This window comes from Patiria miniata, unplaced genomic scaffold (assembly GCF_015706575.1).
Source record: "Patiria miniata isolate m_02_andy unplaced genomic scaffold, ASM1570657v1 HiC_scaffold_18, whole genome shotgun sequence".
Classification (NCBI taxonomy): Eukaryota; Metazoa; Echinodermata; class Asteroidea; order Valvatida; family Asterinidae; genus Patiria; species Patiria miniata.
Genome location: NW_024037056.1, coordinates 6011222 through 6034710, shown reverse-complemented (window position 1 = coordinate 6034710; position 23489 = coordinate 6011222). Strand labels below are relative to the sequence as shown.

At 42.0% G+C, this 23489-nt stretch overlaps 1 protein-coding gene across 3 annotated transcripts; it reads left to right on the top strand.

The window, feature by feature from the left end:
* The first annotated feature begins 910 nt into the window (after nt 1–910).
* On the top strand, nt 911–21275 carry LOC119724414 (sialin-like). 3 transcript variants are annotated; one of them, XM_038195458.1, is made up of 11 exons: nt 911–997; nt 5004–5136; nt 6274–6449; nt 8563–8796; nt 9151–9238; nt 10539–10634; nt 12353–12477; nt 16039–16188; nt 18411–18543; nt 20036–20277; nt 20868–21275. In XM_038195458.1, exons 2-11 carry the CDS (start codon nt 5025–5027, stop codon nt 21072–21074), a joined length of 1563 nt encoding a protein of 520 aa, XP_038051386.1. In that variant the 5' UTR covers nt 911–997; nt 5004–5024; the 3' UTR covers nt 21075–21275. The 3 variants fall into 3 exon arrangements, with proteins under 3 accessions (XP_038051386.1, XP_038051387.1, XP_038051388.1); XM_038195459.1 differs by having other exon boundaries at nt 919–993; XM_038195460.1 differs by lacking the exon at nt 911–997 and adding an exon at nt 2509–2605.
* The last annotated feature ends 2214 nt before the right edge of the window (nt 21276–23489 follow it).

Genomic DNA, 23489 nt, shown 5'->3' with positions numbered 1-23489 from the left:
GCACGCCCACAGGGGCCAAGTTTGCGCAAGGACTATAGTTGACCAATGGTTAACTAACGTTTGCCCGAACTCTGTCTAGTCGACGGTGGTTGACTATGTTAGTCGACTATTTGGAATCAGCCTACAAGGGTTGGTTGCTTCGCTGGTAACCAACAGCCGCGCGCATTCATAACGCTAGCAGAGAGCCAGGATCCAGAAGTTTTGCGATGACATTTTGACCAGCGTTTGACTAGAGACGTTCGCACGTTGCTATCAGTGCGCAGGCGTAAGGTACGTCACAAATCAACCACTAGTCGACTAATGGTCCTTGCCCGAACTTGGCCTAGTAACTAAACAAGTTTCAATGAACCGCGTATACTGTGCCGAATGGTGGCGCACTTTACTAGTGTGTTGCTATTTTTAATTCAGTATGTATAAGCATGCGCATATGGGCAAAGCCAGGTGGGCGCGGCTTCGAAAATGTCCGGCCAACATTATGTTGATATGAAAAAGGATTAAATAGCTTGGGGAAGTTTCTTTTTTTCCTCTCTTCTTGTTTTCCTTTTTTTCACACAATAAAACAAGTTTTGGTGTCGTCAATTTGGCACCTTGTGTCAACTGAGGGCGCCCTACATATTACCGTTCATAATCGGCAAGTGTTTTTGATACCCCGATTTCGTTTCAAGTTTGGCTTCATCGCTGGCATCGGAATTGTTTACTGCCTTTGATGTCCACACGCAATTTATTTTTAAGAAATACCGAAAATGTTATCCTTAAAACCAAGAAAGAACTCGATAGTTCTGAAGCCGAATAAAGACCCATGTTGAGCAGGAGTATTCGTGTCAGTGTTTTCAAATATCTGAACCCAAGCCGCAACGAAACCGAAGGTTTTTAAAGGTTTTTTTTGTAACAGCTTGACGTACCGCCCACGCAGAGCGCCCTCTATATTTGTGAGTTAGCATATTGCGCAAAACAGCTGTGTTGATAATTTTATTCTGCAGAGCGCAGTTTCCAGTACGTAAGTAGGCCTATCAATGATTTAATATTGTTGGTATTGTTATGTAACAGATTGACCAAGTGTCTGATCTATTACTGTAGTATTACATGAGATGCTATTGTTGATATCTCGAAACAATTCTTAGAAAATGCACTCGACTTTCCACTACTTTCATGACTTTGTAAATTGTAATTTGTACACAACCAAACTAGTCCCAACATGCCTAGCTGGAGTTACCCAGCCCTGAGTTTTATCATTGGGTTGTCTATTAGGGCTGGAGCGCATTTTTCTCGTAACTTGTAGTATTTGCAAAAAAAATTTGGAAAATGTTCAATTTTGTCCCCGTTACACACTAATTGCAACTGCAACTCACCCCAAACTTGCCTGGAATAACCATTACACAGGTCCTTGAAGTAAAAAACGATCCACGATGAAGATTCAGCCTACAATTGCAGTGAAAACAGGAGGAATAACCGCTAACTTGACAACCTTGCTGGATTGGCCAGGACCGCTATTGGTTTGTGCACAAAAAAAATTGTGTACAATGAATGGCGGTCGATTAACAGGCACAGAGAGCGATCGCCGTCAACTACTCGTTTTTGCCGGCTGCGCTGGCTGTTGGCGCATGACGTCACGCGGAAGCGTAACACCCGATGACTGTTTCATGCACTAGTATAAGGTTTACCACTCGCATCACAGCTTTGGTACTGGAACCGCAACCAATAGTGCATGAAACAGTCATCGTGTAGTTGACAGCGATCGCTCTCTGTGCGCGCCTGTTAATCGACCGCCATTCATTGTACACAATTTTTTTTGTGCACAAACCAATAGCGGTCCTGGCCAATCCAGCAAGGTTGTCAAGTTAGCGGTTATTCCTCCTGTTTTCACTGCAATTGTAGGCTGAATCTTCATCGTGGATCGTTTTTTAATTCAAGGACCTGTGTAATGGTTATTCCAGGCAAGTTTGGGGTGAGTTGCAGTTGCAATTAGTGTGTAACGGGGACAAAATTGAACATTTTCCAAATTTTTTTTGCAAATACTACAAGTTACGAGAAAAATGCGCTCCAGCCCTAATAGACAACCCAATGATAAAACTCAGGGCTGGGTAACTCCAGCTACAACATGCCCAAAGCATTCAAAGATAGACATGATCTGGATTCTTTCCAAAATAGTCTACATTTATGTTCACCTTGCTATGTTCCCCAATACCGATGTTCCCCGAAATCGTTAGGATTTATTAGGGTTAGGGTCAGTGTTACACAATATTATGTTTCATCAGACCAATGTGACGTCGGACCAATGTGACGTCGGACCAATGGGACGTCGGACCAATGGGACGTCGGACCAATGGGACGTCGGACCAATGGGACGTCGGACCAATGGGACGTCGGACCAATGGGACGTCGGACCAATGGGACGTCGGACCAAAGGGACGTCGGACCATTGGGACGTCGGACCAATGGGACGTCGGACCAATGGGACGTCGGACCATTGGGACGTCGAACCAATGGGACGTCGGACCAATGGGACGTCGGACCAATGGGACGTCGGACCATTGGGACGTCAGACCAATGGGACATCAGACTATAGAGATGTAACCATGAGTACTATAGAGATGAACAATGAGTAGTCGAGTACTGAGAGTGAGAGTAGTACTTATGCGCCTATCAATTGTTTCCCCCACCCCTCCCCTCCCGGGCTGCCCCACCCAAGACGTGGGGATTGCCACTTTTGAAGTGACAAAATCCCCACCCCTCGGGCAAAATTTAAGTGACAATCCCCGACCATGCCCCGACTTACATACGTGGGGCGCACTAGTGATTGCCTTTCCATTAGTACGCCAATGTTAACAATATAACTTGAGTGACCAAAATCCCCACCCTGGGGCATGAAAAACGTGATGTGGGGGGAGGGGACTTTTGATAGGCGCATTAGTACTAGCTAGGCCGGAATTTGCTCTACTGAGTGGAGCGTTGAACTACGGTACCGTAGTTCAACGCTCCACTCAGTAGAGCTAGGCCAGAATGAATTTAGTCTCCAGAAGTGCACCACTTCAGTGGTTGCGCTCAAAGTCTATGGACATGATGGGGAGTCAAGAATATTTTCAAAGAACTTTTTAACAAAACTGGAAATGTTTCTCAGTCCAAGATTCATGTCTTTGCAATGATGACCTCCATTGATGTATGATTGAACAAACACAGTATTGAGAGTCCCAAATTTCCGGACTTAAGTGACTCCCCTAAATAGGGGGCGATGACCCATCTAGACCTTTCAGATTATCCCATGGACACAACCAAAAACCTTGACAGCGTCTATGTTGTTATTGTAAACAATTAGGACAATTCTTGATAGTGACCCACATTGTAATACTCTAAGGTCAACAAATATCTGTGCAGTGTTTTCTTTTTGATAGTTACGGTAACTCTTTGGATTACACGGATAAGAATGGGATAAGGGTGATTAAAGTCAATGTGCAGTGTTTGTATACATGTACATGTATGGTACATACACTAGCTGATAAGTGTGGGTATTTAAGCCGGAGATGTAATCGAGTCCGTTACAAGTCAATCACAAGTCAGTTGCAAGTCAATCACAAGTCAATCACAATTCAGTTACAAGTCAATCACAAGTGGGTCACAAGGCAATCAAAAGTCAGTCACTAGTCAATCACAAGTCGTTACAACCGGTCCCTAGTCAATCACAAGGCAGTCACAAGTCAGTCACAAGTCAATCACAAGTCAATCACAAGTCAGTTACAAGTCAATCACTAGTCAATTACAAGTCAGTCACAAGCCAATCACAAGTCGGTCACAAGTCAGTCACAAGTCAGTCACAAGTCAATCACAAGTCAGTCACAAGTCAGCTACAAGTCAATCACAAGTCAGTTACAAGTCAGTCACTAGTCAATCACAGGGCGGTCACAAGTCAATCACAAGTCAATCACAAGTCAATCACAAGTCGGTCACAAGTTGGTTACAAGTCAATCACAAGTCAATTACAAGTCAGTCACAAGCCAATCACAAGTCAATCATAAGTCAGCTACAAGTCAATCACAAGTCAGTTACAAGTCAATCACAAGTCGGTCCCTAGTCAATCACTAGTCAATCACAAGTCAGTCACAGCCAATCAAGCCACAAATCAATGATAGTTGGTTTGGTAGCCCAACGCCGGCGCGCGCGTGACTCTTGTTTTTTAAACAGCGTGGCTTGTCCAATCAAGGGCCAATGAGATCCTGTTCCAATGTAAGCAGCTCATTTCATGAACATAGCCGCAAAACCCTGAAGTTACAGAGTAATCAAGGCTGTGATCCTAAGTGAATCTCACATGTACACACGTGTACCCAGGATGGGACTACATGGGCCATGGGGGCCAGTGCGTGAATACATTGTGGGCTTCGCGTGCGTGCGATCGGATCGGGGTTTCGCCGTGTGTGGACGACCGTTAGAGGCTGTGGCCAGCTCCTTGGCCTGGGCCAGCTATGGCACCCTGGTACAGCACACACACAGGTTGCATTGCACTTGTAACCTGACTTGTGATTGATTAACCCTAACTGCCCTGAATCCTTCAAAATCCTTTTGCCAAAGTGGAGGAATTTGGAGGATTGAGGTTACTGAAGTAACGTTACTGAAGTGCGTTACTGATTTCATGGGATGCACTTTGTCAAGGTCTTGGGCCGGACTTGGAATCCTCCGTACTGCTCCAGGTTGTCACTGGCCAAGCCTCAACATATTGACAGTCACTGCCGCAGGATTTTGCAGGATTCAGGCAGTGGTCACCCCTCCACAGACCATATTCAAGAAATAATGGAGGAATTTGCAGGATTGAGGCTTAGCTATTTTTCCATGAGGCCAATTGGAGGGTTTTGCTGGAATGAGGCTACATCCTGGCAAAAAGGCCTAGGGAGTTAGGATTAAGAATGACTTTTGATTGACTTTGAATGACATGAAATGACTTGCTCTTGACCTGTGATTGATTTGACTACAATTCTGATGAAGACAAACATTACAAGTGTCTGATTTTCTGACAGTTTCTAGACTAGCGAGCCATCATGGACCCAGATGAGCCTAGTGACGATCAGGACGTGAATGTAGAGGCCACAGCACCGCTCATACAACATGAAATCTTGCCTGACAAACAGGATGTCGTCCCTGTGCCTAAAGGTATGTTTTTGCACATAAACTTCCTCTTAACACCCCCCCCCCCTCGGCCCCACCTGCACACCTCCCATTCAACAATTATATTTGGCATAATGTCACACATTTACAAAAGAAGACACGGGGCCTTTTGCACTGTTTCAGAACGATCAATTCCAATAGTGGTTCTAGTCCAAATAAGTAGTACTCAATGAATCAGAGTGTCGTGGCCTAGCGGTTAAGGGGGTGACTGCTCTATGTTCCGACACCCCTACGTTCTGACAACCTAGATTGTGTTACTCCCGGTTAGGGTTAGGGTTAGGAATATGTGCAGTCGGAACATAGGGGTGTCGGAACATAGAGGTGTAACCGTTAAGAGCACCGGACTCATGCTCTGGTGTTTCAGAGGCAACAGCGGCGTGGGTTTAAGCCCACCGGGTGGACACTTGTGCCCCTCAAAGCTGCCATTGGATTGTGGCTGCTGACAACAGTGTGCGTAAACCATACTAGTGCTGCACGCTGCGTCCGCGTGCCGCGTGCTACGCTCTGTTGACTGGTTGACTGTGACTTTCTACGCTCTAGATTGTGCAGGAACCAGTAAAAATGCCCAGATGACTGCAATATCAATAATATTGCAGTCATCTGGGTACAGTTTATTGACATAATATTGCAGTAAGGCCAAAAAAAAAAAATATTCGGTCTCTGGTCAGACCAAAGTTCCGGAATTGACGCGGCGACGCGGCTTTTTTTTTTTTTTTTTCAAGCTTGGATTGTAGAGACAAGGTGGGGTACTATTTTGCTTTTTTGGTGTCCTCATGTACATTGGTGTCCTCCATAATTTGCCTTGGTGCTCTCGATCATTTGCCTTGGTGCAATTTCCCATTCCTTGGTGCTCTTTGTAAAAAAAAATTGAGGAGGTGCGGCAATAGAGGGCGCTGTTGGAGTTACCGCGGAACATTTTGGAGAAAAAAAAGATTGACGCGCATGATTAAAATCGACGCGCGCGCTGACCAGAGACCGACTTATTTTTTGGGGGGGCCTAATCCAGGTACTTTTTACGAAAGCATACAATACACTGATGTATTTTTACCACTGGAAGTCTGATATAAATAATAATCACATATAATTATTCGTCTGTTTTTAATGTTTTTGTCATTCCTACAGTTCCTGGTTGCATATCAGCACGCTACGCTCTCGCTCTCTTCAGCTTGCTGGGTTTCGTCAACGTGTACGCCATGCGGGTCAATCTAAGCGTAGCCCTGGTTGCCATGGTGAATCACACGGAGACCAATCACAGCGTCACTGCCTGCCCTGCCCCAAACGCCACCGCAATTCCAAAGGTTTGAACCACATCAGTGTTAACAACCCTGATCAGCCCAGAAGATGCTTCAAAATCTGCCACGATTTTTTTAGGCTTTGTCAGTATCGGTATTTTTTTTTTTTTTTTGGATCGTTTACTAATCCTATTTAAAAGGTCTTGTTGAAAGGAAACTAACCTAATGTCTCACCGTGTCGAGGAAAGACAAAAAAGGCAGCTGTTTACATGGGATGGGCGGACATTTTGTGGTATACGCATACGTATTTCCAGCTGTGTCAATTTAATGTACAATTGTACAATATGTACATAACCCCCGAGGACCGACACACAAAGGGAGAACAACAGATCCTTTCAGTCCTCCGGAGTTGGGTCTTTTGTTCAAAACGGTCCTCTGTAGTGAGTTTGTGTGCTTAGTCTATGGGAGAGTGTTATATTGCCGGGACAAAGGGAAACACAAAGCATTGTCCTTGGGAGTATAGTAAAACAAGAGTGTATGCGGGGTGTGTGCGACACATAATACACAAATGTTGTTTCTCGCGCATCTGCAAAATGCGATGCACTGTGCGGCAGGATTCACGACCAGCACGCAACAGCTCGATTTTTGAGAGTCAAAATTGTGACCCCCAAAATTTGTTTTTGCACGGTTCTCGCAAGAATAACAGAAAAACGCCCAGTTTTTTAAAAGGATGGTTGTGTAGACGTTTATATCCTACTTTTTAATGCTCTTTTCCAATTAACATCATTTTGTTTGAAACAAGTTTTGTAGCCCAATTGGGCATATTCCAGGATGGAATGCCCCTTTAAATTCACAAGAGTACAAAGCATTTGTATTGGTTCCTGCACAGTGATAAGTTTAGAAAGACTCGGGAATTTTTCTAGCAAAACTACCAGGGAAATTTTGTTTAAATGCTCTCGTACATTCTCTGTATTTCTAAAAATAGCAGTTGTCTTTACCTGGTCCATGGTAATATGTGTCTCTCTTGATCTTGAGTTCACTGCACTGATTTCATCAACTCATCGAACTCTGAAATAAGAAAAATAAGCAGAAAATTAGGCCCCCCAAAAAAGTCGCCGGTTTCTGGTATGGAGCTTGCCCTACAAGTGGTGTGGCAACACGTTTTTGTTTTGTTTTTTCCCCCCCCTACTTTTTTTTCTTCAAATGTCGGGGGATGTTGCAGATGACACTTCGATCCCCTTAAAACTTCCTTCAGGGTGGAGCTTGAGGTGACCTCAGTAAGGCCATAAGGCTTTCGAATTCTGCACCCACTTACGATCTTGACCGACACGAACATTCTTCGAGAAATTTGGATAGTCAAGACAAAAAAATTAGAGAAAACGGTAACGTCAGACAATACGCCTTATCAGAATATTTTTTTCAGTTTTTGCATTTATGTAAGGCATGCTCCTATAAGCTTCGGCTTTTTAAAATCATGCCTCCATCTTTATATAATATCTTAACCCTAACTCCCTAGGCATTTTTGTTAGAATGCAACCTCAATCCTGCAAAACCCTCCAACTGCCTCGATGTATAAAAAATTGCATACAGCCTCAATCCTGCAAAATCCTCCGTTATTTCTTGAATGTGGTCCTTGGAGGGGTGACCACTGCCTCAATCCTGCAAAATTCTCCAGCAATCACTGTCAATATGTTGAGGCAGAGCCAGTGACATCCTGGAGCAGTGTGGAGAATTTCAAGTATTACCTAGGCCGAAATTTATGCGCGGCTGAGCACAAACAACACGAGGTCCGGCCCAAGACCTTGATCCTGCAAACTCACTTGTACAATTGTATGTTAATCTTTGTTTATCCATTGGAAGGAGAATTTAATTGCGATTAGTGCAGGCAAGGTCAGATTTTAGCGTCAAATTCTTCCAAACTCATTCGTACAAAAGTTTGCTTATCTTCGTTTATCCATAGCAAGGAGAATTTAATTGGGATCAGTACACCCAAGGTCAGATTTTGGCATCAAATTCTCCCAAGTTCACTTGTACAATTGTATGTTAATCTTCGTTTATCCATCTACAGTATATAGGAAGGAGAATTTAATTGGTTTCAGTACAGCCAAGGTCAGATTTTGGTGTCAAATTCTTCCAAACTCATTTGTCCAATGGTATGTTAATCGTCATTTATCCATAGCAAGGAGAATTTAATTGGGATCAGTACACCCAGGGTCAGATTCTGGCGTCGTTCTTCTACGGCTACATCTTCACGCAGCTTCCCGGAGGCTGGTTGGCGGATCGTTACGGAGCTAAGAAGCTCTTTGGTCTGGGTGTGTTATGCACGGCAGTCTTGACGCTCGTCACGCCGTTTGCTGCCAGGGCGGGGTACCAGTGGCTGATTGCGCTCAGGGTACTGGAGGGTCTAGGAGAGGTAACATCAGATACGGACATGAGATTTTTCTGACTTGTGTCGAAAATCAGACTTTTGAATCTGAGAAAAAGACATTATTGGTATAGAAAGAAATAAATGTACAAGGTGAGTCAAAAAAAGCGGAACCCAAACCCCCAAAAATATATTTCATATTCAAAAAAAATATGTAACACCAAACATTATGACTGGAAAGCCAGTTTCACAAGCCACTTTTAGAGTTCGCTTTTTTTTTGGAGACACACTGTACGAGTCACACTGATGGAAAAACTTACTGAAGGTCCAAATCCAAGATACTAACTACTACCTAACTACCAAGGACTCTGTATTTTATACGACATCTTGTATTTCTTCCAGGGCGTGACCTTTCCAGCAATGCACGCCATGTGGGGTCACTGGGCTCCGCCCCTAGAACGGAGTAGACTGATCACTCTGTCATATTCTGGTGAGAACACTATTTTCCAATTAACTCTTCAGATTTATAATTATTTGAAACAAATTGAATGAATTTCCATTTTACCTACATGTACGAGCATGTCAGTTATGTAGACCAAACATATTACAATGAAAATTAGAAGCTAATAGACTACATAAATTGCACAGGTCTTGATTGTGTAGAAGACTTCATAATTACTTTAACCCTATTAACTCCCCAGGTTCTTTAGCTAGGATGCGCAACCTCAATCCTGCAAAATCCTCCAAATGCTTCGTAAAAATTACACACAGCCTCATTCCTGCATAATCCATTGTTATTTCTTGAATGTGGTCCTTGGAGGGGTGACCACTGCCTCAATCTTGCAAAATCCTTCAGCAATCAATGTTGAGGCAGAGCCAGTGACATCCTGGAGCAGTGCAGAGGATTTTAAATAAATTCTATGCCTAATTTATTCACAGCTAAGCATAAACAACGAAAGGTTCAACCCAAGACCTTGACACAGTGCATCCTCCAAAATCAGCCTCACTTTTTTTTCATGTAGCCTCAATCCTGCAAAATCCTTCATTTTGCAAAGAGGATTTGGGAGGATTTGGGAAGTTTAGGATTTATCTATGCTCATTAAATAATTATATCAGCCGTGCGAAGCACGCTGGTATACTGTGATCGTCCGATTTCTTTCTTTCTTTCTTTCTTTCTTTCTTTCTTTCTTTCTTTCTTTCTTTCTTTCTTTCTTTCTTTCTTTCTTTCTTTCTTTCTTCGGGCAAACGGTCACGTGACCAATGAAAAAATGGCCATAACTCCTCAAATATTCAGCCGATTTCAAACAAACTTGGTCAAATTAAACCTTGACACATGCCCTACCTAGCCATGTTCGTAAAATCCGGCCAATGGTCATCCAATGGTCAGTAGTGGTCATTTAAGTAATATTTACAAAATGCTTCTTCTCCCACAGTCTTGACTCAATTAATGTAAAACTTGCTCAGTTGTATTATAGGACCAAGCCTCACAAAAAAATGTTCGCAGAATTTGGCCAGTGGTCACCTACTGGTCATTAGGGGTCATTTTATGAAAAAAAATCAAAAAGCTGTTTTACATTTTAAATCTTTGCAGTCCTGTTCAGTGTATTTTTTTATGTTCATAGTAGTTCTCTTACATGCTTTTGCCTATCTCAGCCACATTTAGCAATGGTCACCTTGTGGTCAGTGCGAGTCAGTATCCAGACAAACCGTTAAAACGGCAATTTAGGCTGATATCCGTGCTTCGGGAAGCACATTAGCTCTAGTTAGATTTTTGATTGTTTCTTTTGCAGGCGCTAACTTGGGCACAGTCATCTCGCTACCCATATCAGGTTTACTATGTGGCTCAGATTTCCTGGGCGGTTGGCCGTCAGTCTTCTATATCTTTGGTAAATAATTGTTCAAGTATTTATCTGATAACATGATTGGAAATCAGAAAATTAGTGTACATTGTGGCAAGTAAGCTACAAGGTCGAGGCCAAAATTGGTCATGGATGATTTTTTTTTTCAGTTGGTAATTTCACATGTAAAATGTATTGAATATGTTGAACTGAACCAGCTCTAAACCAAGGTCAAAGGTCATAAAGATGTTTTTGGAACTTAACTATTGAAATTTTGCCCTTCGCCTTGTCGAGTGTAGCCGAGTGGTTGGGGTTCGTGACTCGTGATCAGAGGGTCATAGGTTTGAATCCAGCTGCTGGTCATATTTTGTGTCCTTGGGCAAGCCACTTCTCCTCAACTTGCCTCTCTCCACCCAGGAGTGTAAATAGTACCGGCATTATAGCTGGGGAGTAACCTGCAATGGACTAGCATCCCATCCAGGGGGAGTAGAAATATTCTCAGTAGTTTCATGCTACTGAAACCAGAGATTAACGCCGGCCTGATGGGCCATATTGGCTCCTGACAGACTTGACAGGGAGATGAAAATTTAGTGTTTGGTCTGACCTTCAGCAGGGATCACAGAGGTTAAAGGGAACATGCAGTGGTAATTTAGCTCATCTTGTTACATTACTATGTGTTGCAACAATACATACAAGGTCTTAATACTTGTTTTCATTTGAAGAGACAAGAAAGTGGTACTTATTAGCAAATCTTTTCATCAGTACATGCAAGAGGGCGCTATTTTGCTTTTGTCACAAAAGGTACTCCTTGTCAATAGTGCATATGAACAGTACACAAAATAAGACCTTCAACATTACCCACAAAAAAGTTTTGAAGCCACCGATATGGTCCAAACAAGCTGTTTAACATGGTAAACAAGCAAAAAGTGGAACTTACTCCAAAAAAATGAAGAAAAGTTTGGTATATATTTGTACACAAAGCTATGGAGACACTACTGCTCTGCCTTGAATGACATCACGCTTTGGCTCATGAATATGGACATGTTCATTTGTATAAAAACTAAAATGTTAAAATTTCGCCCTTTTACTGCTACAAAGGAGGTGGAAAGTCATAGTAACATGGAAAGAAAGCTGTTTTAAATGTATTTCAGTCATAAAAATCCTACTGCATGTTTCCTTTAAAGGGAATGTACAACATTTGCAAACATCGAAAAATATAACTACCAAGTTTTTAGGAAATACCTTACTAGGATGTTGGTAAATGACAGTCTAAAGCATCCTGTAAAATTATGGCACCTGGTGTGAAGTCATTTTCAAGAAAATGGTATTTTTGTATACACAACTACTGCTCCAAATTTACCTTTTTTTCAGTCCAAATTTTGTTTGGTATTGGTTACATGTTCATGAACGGGTGCAGGCCAGCTAGACTGGTTCCCTTACCTTACAATTTTCTGGAAACTATAAATTGATCCATTTCATCTTTAGTGGAGTCAGGGAACCAGACTACTTGAAAAATTTTGTTTTTCTTGGTTTTTCCAGCATTTTCGAACATAAAACTTCAAACATGTCAGTGTAACAATATTTGATCTATTATACTAACCCCTCAAATACCCCATTTCTGAAAATTACAGCAAAAGCCAATGATGTACATTCCCTTTAAGGGTCAGATAATTACCAGCCTCACTCCCACCTACTGATCCTGCTTTAAAACTTCTCAAATCAGTGATTCTTAGTATTGAAAGTGATTTATTTTCATATGATGTCAGGTTCTGTGGGAGTGGTTTGGTTCGTAATGTGGATGATATTTGTACATGACAAGCCTTCTAAGCATCCACGGATATCGGAGAAAGAAAGGGTCTACATAGAGACATCAATCGGACATAAACAGAAGGTGAGTTTACTTCCAACTCTGAAGCGTTTTACATTTACATATACAGAATGCACCTGGGGAATTGCGTTGTGAATTTAGGACTATACAATGCTGACTCATTGGTAGTATTGCGCATGCCTGCGTGAGGATTGTGAACGTTCAAACAATAAAACGGTAAGAGGCACTGGATTTTTAGGAGTCCAAATTTCATGTGACACTGGAAGAGTGTTTAAGACCAGCTAGCCATGTCTTTATCATCCGTTTAAGACCGGCCATGTGATGGGCTCTCGACCAATAGGAATGGGTAGACTGTCTTAGGTATTTATGAATATGAAATAATAACCCCCAAATCCATCCATTTCTGCGAATTACAGCAAAAGCAGATTTGTATATCAGTGTTCTCCAACTTTGAAAATTAAAGGTTGGCGCTGGGGTCGGCGGGGACTCCTGCGAGCGCGAAGCGCGAAGCCCTTACGGCGTGGGGTCCGGGGCCCGCTTAAGGGCCCCGGAAAATTTTGGATTCTAGATGCTCTGTGGTGCAATCTGAGGCGATTCTCCAGGCCAGTTCCCCCGATTTATTTAGCATTCAAAAATTTCCTTTTCAACCTAAAGCAGACTTCTCTCCGATCAAATGACACCTTTTTGTAATTTTGAAAAACAAAATGGGATACAAATTACGTTTTTTTAACGCGATTTTATGGGTGGTGCCGGTGCCGTGCGATCGTCATCTTTATTTTCATGTTGCGTTTTGTCGTTGTCAGAGTCATTTTCCCCCCAAATTTCCCTCTATTTATGACCTACCTGTATGTTCTTAAATGTCGCCAACTAGTTTGGTAAGTCAAATAAATTAAAAGTGGATTTTGTTCTCTTAGGGAACCGGGCCCATACACGATCGCCATTTATAACTTTTGACAATCGCCGCGGCATGATCGGAACACCATGTGCACGCGCAGTGGCGTACGCAGGATTTTTTCAAGGGGGGGGGGGTGTTTCAAAATAAGATGTCATCATTTATGACGCTAGAAATGAAGATGGTAAATTGTGTTGGCGCCAGAAATAAAAGATAGTATCAGTGGGCTAAACTTAACGCTAAAATAAAAGTCGGGAGTTTGTGTTGGCGCCAAACATAGTAAATCGAAAAAAAAAAACATGTTCTGTGTCTTTAGAGTAGGCATAATTATATGATGAACATATGAGTAAAGGGGTCAATGTGGGCAGTCCGCTCCCTCAACAGCATTTAAACAAAAAAAGAAGAAATTCAAGAAAAAAAGTGACACGGGCTGCGGAAGTGCTAGGATCTGTTCTTGTAATTTGCTAAAATTACTCAGCTTCGTCCCCTGGATCTCATGATTCTCATCCGTTGGGAATCTAATTCTTTGTGTAAACCGCCCCCACCCCTAAGGCCAAAACTCCAGATACAGGATACAAATGCGCTCTGGTCACAGGGGCGGATTAGGACTGCCATTTGCCGGGGGGGCCTAGAATTGTAATGAAGGGTCCAGGATACAGGATACAAATGCGCTCTGGTCACAGGGGCGGATTCAGACTGCCATTTGCCGGGGGGGGGCCTAGAATTGTAATAAAGGGTCCAGTCAGTACCTGCGAGCGCGCAGCGCGAAGCCCCTACGGCGTGGGGTCCGGGGCCCGCTTAAGGGCCCCGAAAAAAAATTGGATTTTAGATGCTCTGTGGCGCAATCTGAGGCGATTCCTGGCCACTTCCACCGTTTAGAAAACGTTTTAAACATCGAAAATTCCATTTAAATTTGTTGTTTTTTTGTTCTTCATGAAGTTTGTTATGTACTCAAAGCTGAGAACCATGTTCCATCTCCGTATTTTTTCACAATTTTCTATTTTGGAAAGGGATTTAGGCCACTTGTAGTCCGAGCCTCAGCCATTCGCTGATGAAGGTACAAATAAGGTGGGGGCACCGCTAGGGTGAAATTAGCATAGAGGGAATTTGGCCGGTGTAGTAATGCGAGCGCGGAGCGCGAAGCACTTACGGCGTGGGGTCCGGGGCCCGCTTAAAGGCCCCGGGAAATTTTGGATCGTAGATGCTCTGTGGTGCAATCTGAGGCGTGCAATCTTTTCCCCTGATTTGTTTAGCAGAAGTTTTTAAAATTGAGGGGATATTTTGTTTCATTTGTTTCAAATACATATAGGCCTATATATTCTTGCTCTTATGAAGTTTCTTCTGGAAAGCTTAAAGTTGAGAACATGCACATAATTTGTAATTGTTCCGTGCTCGGTCACATGACTCTCTTTTCCCTCCATATTTTTACATTGCAAAGGGGGGTGTTTAACAGCCAAAACACCCCCCCTGCGTACGCGCCTGTGCACGCGTGTTTTGGCTTCGAGCTCGTTTGCCTCGTACAAAAACATCAATGCGTATTGTGTACCGCGCGTGCAATTGCACTGAGAAAAAGAAAGTCGGTTGGCTGCACGTAAGATCTGCCGTACGTACTCCTGCTGGTGTGTGTGTGTACTAATACAGATATCTATTTTTGCGGCGGGGTTGTCGCTACTTGAAGTATCGGCACACTCCGGAACTGGGATTCAGTTGTCAGTGTGTACGTGTGTACATCGCGCGTACCTAATACTAAAAGTGCATGGGGAATCGCTGGTGTTTGCACGGCCGGCCGTGCGTGTGATTGATTCAGCGAGATTTTAAGACAACCCCGATCGGGCTGGGATGACATCGAAATACATTGTTAATGTGTGAAAAAACAACTGAAATCAATTATTTTAGTTGTAAATGTAGACTGTAGAGTCAAAAAAATTAAACCTGGCGGCAGGATTTTAAAGCTTGGCGGGGACTTCTTAAACATGGCGGGCGCCGCAGAAAGCATGGCGGGGCGCCAGGTTTGTTCTACATGTTGGAGAACACTGGTATATTACCTTGAACAGCACCCTCTATACTCAAGGATGTAGAATTTATAAAAGTTTTTCAATCAAATATATTTTAAAGGAAATATACAACATTTGCAAATATCGAAAAACAAACCTACCAATTTTTTACGAAATACCTTACTAGGATGTTGGTAAATTACAGTTTAAATCATCCTGTAAAATTATGGGACCATGTGTGAAGTCATTTTCAAGAAAAGTGGTATTTTGTATAAATTTCCAACGGTGGTCAGCCGACCACTGTTGGAAAAACCTAACTATTTTTCAACTACAGCTCCAAATTTACCCTTTTTTTTCAGTCCAAATTTTGTTTGCTATTGGTTACATGTTCATGAACGGGTGGAGGCCAGTTAGACTGGTTCCATTACCTTACAAAATTTCCGGCATCTATAAATTGGTCCATTTCATCTTTAGTGAAGTCAGGGAACCAGACTACTTGAACATTTTTGTTTTTCTTGGTTTTTCCAGTTTGTTTAACACAAAACTTCAAACATGTCAGTGTAACAATATTTGATCTGTTATACTAACCCCTCAAAATAGTTCATTTCTGAAAATTACAGCAAAAGCCAATGATGTACATTTCCTTTAAAGAGGGCCTCATCCATTCTACTCGGACGTAACATCTTACTGAAAATTTAGTGTCTCTCTGATCACATGTAATACATTTTGTTTATTCAGAATTCGTCCGTGCCGTGGGCAAATATACTATCCTCTCCCCGTGTGTGGGCCATCGTCGTTGCTCATTTCTGCAACAATTGGGGATTCTACACGCTACTGACCAACCTGCCGACGTACCTGAAGGTTGTTCTTGGGTTTGATTTATCGCAGGTAAGCTTCGATCACCAGAAAATCATTCTAGTGGGCTCACAACATGAGGGCAATGTTCCACTACAGGGTTGATCCAAAAAAACAAAACCCAAATGTCAGGACCATTAATTGTTTTAGTGAAGTTCTGCATGTAGCACTTTCAGAATCTAGGATATGAAAGCCCAATTCATAAGCTTTCGTTTAGTACAAGAATCATTCAAATCACTCATGTACTTTTCAAGTTACGGAGTTTTAAACACAACCACCGTTTTAAGGTTCTGTCCACGGATCACAAAAAAGTTCAGTGTTAATTTCTTTCAACAAATCGAAAACGAATCACATAGGGATGTGTGTGAATTGTTTTCATTGTGCTGAAAGAACGCACACTTTTTTGTGATCTGTTGACAGAACTTTAAAACGGTGGATGTGTTTAAAACTCAGTAACTTGAAAAGTACATGAGTGATTTGAATGATTCTTGTAATAAAATAAAGCTTATGAATTGGGCTTTCATATCCTAGATTTTGAAAGTGCGACATGCAGAACTTCACTAAAACAATGGTCCCGACATTTGGGTTTCGTTTATTTTTTTACTCACCCTTTAGAGGAATTTCCACTGCCATTTCGTTATTTACAATTTAACACCTTTGCTGGCTTTTTATCTTTGTATAATCCCTTCTCCAAACTACTGCTTGTAATCCTTAACCAAACAAACTGGGATCTGCAGCATTTATGAGCACTCAAGTACGAAATGGCATTTGGTACATCAAAGTGCTGCTGCATATTATACAAATATTGAGTGGCTCAGCGTGGAATGGGAGGAATATTTAAATCTGGACTTTTCCATTTCACGAGGCAAAGCCAAGTTAACTGGAAAAGTCCTGATTTTACGGAGCGATAATATTCCTCCCATTTCACAATTTAAAGCCACTCAATATTTGTTTGATATAACTGACATATAGATCCTTGTCATTTGATATATTTGAACTTTTATTTCAATACAAAACTGGAGGAAAATGTATTTCTGTTTTCCAAACCACCCCTTCACGAAAATGTTTGAACCCAACGCTGTAGCGCTGGCTCTTTGGAACAATACACGCAACGCTGAACGCGCACACCAGCATGCATTTGCACACAAATACTGCGTCATGGAACAAGACAGATCCTAACTGTTCAATAGTATTTCCCATTCCCCATGGGCGGATAGTACTTTTTGAGCCACGGTGGAATGGGAGCAATAACAAATGTCACATGATGTGAGTTCCACCAATCAAATGACAAGGATCTGTATGTTGGTTATATAAACTGTACTATTATATAGATGAAGATTCCAGTCAACAAAAGATAAAACCACTAGTGTCTGGAGGTTATATTGATGCAAAATATACAATGTAAACAAAAGGACACCCCAAAAAGGGCAGTGCTTTTTATCTCCCTGGCTGTAAGCATGAGGGGGCTAGATATTGTCATCGCATATTCGTTCTGTGTGTCTGCATTTGTTAATGGTGTAAATCGAGGACACACACATGTGCAACATCATCGATGAATTGAGGACAGGAACCAAATCGAGGACTCCGGTCCTCGGTTAGAAAACATGCACCAAACCAACGAGAACTGTTGCAAAAAGGAAAAGGGAAGAGGAACATTAGAAAATCCTCGATTAACATTATAAACAAACATGCTTGGGTGAGCTTGTCTTACATACGCAGTGTGGACTTCCGAACAAAAGACGTCCACATAATGTAGGTAGCACCGACGTTGTGTGGACTTGCCCCACGTCCACACAGTGTTTCCCCATTTCTGGAAAACAGGTTTAGAGGCATTTTTGGGTTAGGTTTATCTGTAGCAGAATGAAGAGAAACACTAAAGGGAATCATAGAAAAAAAATTGGGTTGAAAGAGTTTTCACAGTTTGAGAAAAATGAGTTTTTTCACTGGTTTTTCTTAACTACACGAAAGCAATGGAAAGTCCACACTAGTCATGTGAAACAAGTATGGGTGTGTATGTATGTGTGTGTGTTCCATTTTGGTTAGGTTCACTGTAAGTTCAGTCATCAAGCTCAACCAAACTTGATATGTGGTCATTGCTCATCTGGTAAAGTGATTAGACTCGGGCAACAGCTCATGACCTCTGTCAGTCAGTCTAGTATGAGATAACAGAAAAAATAACAACTAATTGCCGAAACAGCCATGTGTTTGTCCACAAACATTTAGTTTTTCTTCTTCTTTTTTCTCTGTTTCATCAGAGTGGGTTTCTGGCTGCCGTACCCTACCTTGTATTTTGGTGCATCGCAATCACTGGGGGCCAAATTGCTGACTTTCTGCGAATGAGTGGGACATTAACTACAACCACCACAAGGAAGGTGTTCACATCTACAGGTATTAATAAGGTTCCGTTGAACATTTTCATGTAATGTAAATTTGTCAAAGATGGTCTGAATTTCTCAGGCCTTGCGATCCCTAAATTTCTTTTATTTGTTCAAGCTTTTGTTTCCCTGAAATTGACTGCGTACGGGAACAGTGCGCAGGACACTTTTTGCGTGCACATTGGTTCAGGCGTATGCCACAAAGTATGCATGAGTACTTTTCATCTGAATATGCAGAACTTGTCGCGTTCGCGTCAGAGCTCGGCACACGATTGTGCATCAGGTCGTGTTGACCAGGCCAAACCGACCCGGAACATTAAAAGTATGAACTGAATCTGAAACAAAACCGATCTGGACTCCCCAAATCCAGCCCGACCCGACCAGACCAAAAGTCAGGCAAAACCGACCCGAAACCAAACCGACCTGAAAATCTTGCTTGGGCAACTGTGTTGGGCTTTTCGTGCCTGAACTTACCCGCACCGCGTGAAAATCGTCGTCTCTTAGTAACAGAATCGTACCGTACGGTATACGGCGAAGACCCATAACGTGACCCACTGGTGATCCTATACACGTTATAGACTGTGTGTGAAGACCGTATATACTCATGCACATTTGTGCGGTGGGTTGACGTTGGGCAAAACAGGCACAGTAGCCCTGCAGTCATATTGCATTGCATGAATTTCCAAACTGTTCAAGGGAAAATACAACATTTGCAAACATCAAACAATAAAACTACCAAATTATTTTGAAATACCTTGCTGGACTGTTAGTGAATGACAGTGTAAAGCATCCTGTAAAATCATGGCACCTGGTATACTGTCATTTTCAAGAAAAGTGGTATTTTTGTATCAATTTCCAACGCTGATTGGCCGATCAGCGTTGGAAAAAACTGGCTTTTTTTCAAATACTGGCCCCAGTTGACCATCGCACTTGTTTGCAATCGATTACACACCTATGCACGGGTACAAGCCAGCTAGACTGGTTCCCTGACCTTACAATTCCCCAATGTATGTAAGCTTCCCAATTCCCCAATGTATGTTTCTTCTTAAATGGAGTCAGGGAACCAGACTACAGGAAAATGATTGTTTTTCAAAAAAATTCAGTGTAACTATATTTGCTATATATTTCCAACCCCCCAATTCCATCTATTTCTGAAAATTACAGCAAAAGCAAATGATGTATATTCCCTTTAAGGTTTATTTCAGTTTATTTCGGGTTTTTCACAAGATGGCTTAACCAAACCGACCTGACCCAAAAGTCGCAAAACCAAAACCGACACGGCCCGAAAATCGCAAACGCAAAACCGAAACCGACCCAACCTGACTGAAACGATGGACAAACCAACCCGACCTGACTGGTAGTCTGTTTCGGTTTTGGGTTGGGTTTGCACGACATTAATTCCAGTGTCTGTCATATCTCACCCTTTGTGACCCTCGAAAGGGTACCTGTGCAAGGAGTCTATGTGCGTGATTAATAACAGTTATCGTTTTCAATCTGTCTGACAGGTTTCATCTTGCCAGCAGCGTTCCTTGTCACCACAGGCTACGTCGGCTGCGATCACACCCTAGCGATAGTGTTCCTGACTCTCTCCGTAGGCTGCTGTGGAATCGCTGTGTCAGGCTTCAACGTCAACCATTTAGACCTGGCACCCGACTATGCCGGTTTGCTGATGGGCATCACTAACATGGTAGGGACGGTGCCGGGATTCCTGGGACCTCTACTTGTAGGAGAGGTGACTGAGAATCAGGTACGTACGTTCACGGAGTCCCCCTTTAAGGTAGAGTACATCATTTGTCATTTGTGGGTATGTATCCCTCTGGCTTTTCAAGCCGGCCAGGGGGATATTGCGATCGCGTATTCCTTCTGTGTGTTCGTGGGTGTGTGCCAGTTTGGTTAGGTTCAACTGTAAGTTCAGTCATCAATCTCCACCAAACCTGAAAGGTGGTCTGTGGAAGGAAGGCCGACGTCAAAAAAATCCTTTCCATTATGGATATTTACGAGGTCTCTGGAGAGCTCAGCTTAGCTAATGACTGTAACATATGTATAAACCCTTCCAACTATGCTATTAATGTACCTTCATGGAGGTCCCCTTTAAAGGTAGAGACGGTGCCAGGATAACTAGGTCCTAGGAGAAGTGACTGAGAATCGGGTATTTAAAGACCATTCAGAACACGCTGTCAATGTACGTTCAATGGCAAAAGGCATTGTTCAGATAATCCATTATTGGGCAGTTGCTGGTACAATGCTTGCACCATTGATGGAAGCCTCCGCACCTTTTTTCAGGGGGAGGGGATCCTTGGGTCCTGTTAATCCATATTTTTGTGGCTTGTCTTTTAGGAAACCTTTGAACGCTGGCGCATCATATTCTGGACGGCGTTTGGGATCTACATATTTGGAATGTTGACATACGTCATATTCGGATCGGGAGAGAAGCAGCCTTGGGCAATGGACAGCACCAAGCAGCTGGATCCGATAGCCCCAGTCGATGACAGCACTCGCAAACAAACAGACAAACCACCTATACTAGCTATCAACAACTCTTAAAGGTAGCTTTCTGACTTCAATTTAGGTCAGGTCACCAAGTATAATAAGGTCAGACACTGAGACTTTCAGTCCAGCTCCAATTGGCAAGACTGATCTTGTAGTAGGCATTGAAGTGTTTGCTTGAAGGTGCACAAAACATTTACAAATACAATAAGGGAATAAATATGTGCTTGGCCGGTTTTAAACACTCTGTTTATGACCGGTTGGAGTCTGGATGCTGATAATTACCCGAGCCGACGGCGAGGCTGAGGAGTTGTCAGCATCCAGACTCCAACTGGTCTTAAACAAAGTGTTTATTACCGGCCAATTACATATTTATTCCCATTCATAAATACCTTATTATTCATATAATCAAAGCTTTTCAGTTGAAAAGTCAAAACAAGTGAAAGATTATAAATGTCCAATGAAATTGTTCCACAGTTTTACCCTCTAGCTACATTATGGTATATGCAGTCTGGTAAACAGCTCCTTATATTGATATTGGCAGGCGCACTGCGCGATGTGGCGCACAACGCAGCTGTGCCAGTAAATTGTGAAATTAGGACTCTGAAATCTAAATATATTTGAGGCTGTGTCATAGTTTTTTTTTAGGTTACATAACAAGGTTGATGCATGTGGTATTTCGCATGAAATTATATTGTGCACATATTACACCCTTAGGGTTTTAGTTTAAGTATTATGCCATAAAGAAAACTTTTCAAATTAATGCACTTTTCAAATATGCAAGTTATTTTCAGAAAAGACCACATCCAAGAGGATAAGACAAATTTAATAATTAATAATCAAGAGTACCTTGTTTTATTTTAATGACCTCATGAAATATTATCACTTTAGGCCTATACACAATGTATTTGCATTTTTAGCTCAAGCATTGGGTAATTATGCTACATTTATCTAGACAGTTGTCAAGCAATGACCCACTTTATAACAAGGCTGTGCAGTGGAACGCTGCTATACTGAACACCGCTTTACCAAACATCGTCCTTGGCTCCCGATTTTTGTGTACAAAACGTACCGAACACTGTTGTTGAAAAATGTCAACAGAAGAGTGACAAGTGGCTATAATTTCCACAAGGAATAGAAGGGGAAAGCCACCCATTGCTGTAGGTAGTAAGCTCAAAAATTGTGTAATTACATAATTCTGTAGTCGGCATGTGTTCAAAGTCGTCTTTCAGTAACTACCAGGGCATGCAGGGTGAATTTATGAAGGGCGCCATTTATTGAAAAAATAGTACCGGAGCACCAGCAGCTTAAAATCGCTATACCGAGCGATCGCTATTACGAACAATTTCTGTGGCTCCTGCGATGTTTGTTATAGCGGCGTTCCACTGACATGACTTGTACCACATTGTTTGCTTGAACAACTTCAGGAGAAAATAAACTGGAAGAACAAAATGTTGGGACGAGACTCGGAAGTAGGAGGGAAACGAACATACCAAATCCTAAACTTTGCTATAGGTATATTTACTCTTCAGTAAAAGTCATTAGAAATAAACTGCTCTTTTTCCCTGGAAATTAAATTTCATTGATAAAAAAACATCAAAAGTTCTCAGGACCAAGAAAGTATGCTGTCTTCACTAAAGGATAAACATATTTTTTTTATGTACAGGTACATGCTCTCGAATGCTGATATTGCTGTTCTTAATTTTGCCCAGTCAAAGTTTATAAATTGCTATACTGCCAGAAGATCTCTTGAAATTAATACACAACATTTGCTTTTGCTGTAATTTTCAGAAATGGATGGATTTGGGGGATGGTATTTTATAGCAAAATATTGCTACACTGACCTGTTTAAGTTTTGTGTTCATAGATGCTGGAAAAACCAAGAAAAAAAATGCTGTTCTTGTAGTCTGGTTCCCTGACCCTAATTGTCATGTCAGGGATCAGACTAGCTGGCTTGCACGATTCACGGATGTGTAACCGATTGCAAACAAAAAAGTGGACTAATACATTTGGTAAATTGATGGCAGTATTTGACAAAAGTCATTGTTTTTTACCGACGGTGGTCTACCGAACATCGATTGAAATTAAAGGGACACTAGGTCCTGGAACAGCCCAACTGGGCTTCAAAACGCGCTTTGAACGAGATGATGATAATCGGAAATAACTTTTAAAAGTAGGATATAAACATCCACACAACTATATCTTCAAAACTGGGCGTTTTTGTGTTATTCCTGTATTTTTAATTTGGATGCTAGTTGTGATTTCATTTGTACGCGTAAAGTGTTCACCTTTTACGGACGTTGAAGAAACCACAGTTTTTGCATTGGTGATTGGTCACCGCGCGCTGTTTCCGAGACACACAACGTGTATAGCGTACATGAGAACGAAACAAAAAACGTATTCATACTCCGTCATGTCCGATGTAAACAAGCGGGGTTTTTTTTTTCTTTTCTCGGGAACGGTAAGACATTA

Coding starts and splice junctions, on each gene's coding strand:
- LOC119724414 (XM_038195458.1), top strand. CDS start 5,025: ATGGACCCAGATGAGCCTAGTGACGATCAGGACGTGAATGTAGAGGCC. Junction 9,239..10,538: donor GATCACTCTGTCATATTCTG/GTGAGAACACTA, acceptor TTTCTTTTGCAG/GCGCTAACTTGGGCACAGTC. Junction 16,189..18,410: donor TTGGGTTTGATTTATCGCAG/GTAAGCTTCGAT, acceptor CTGTTTCATCAG/AGTGGGTTTCTGGCTGCCGT.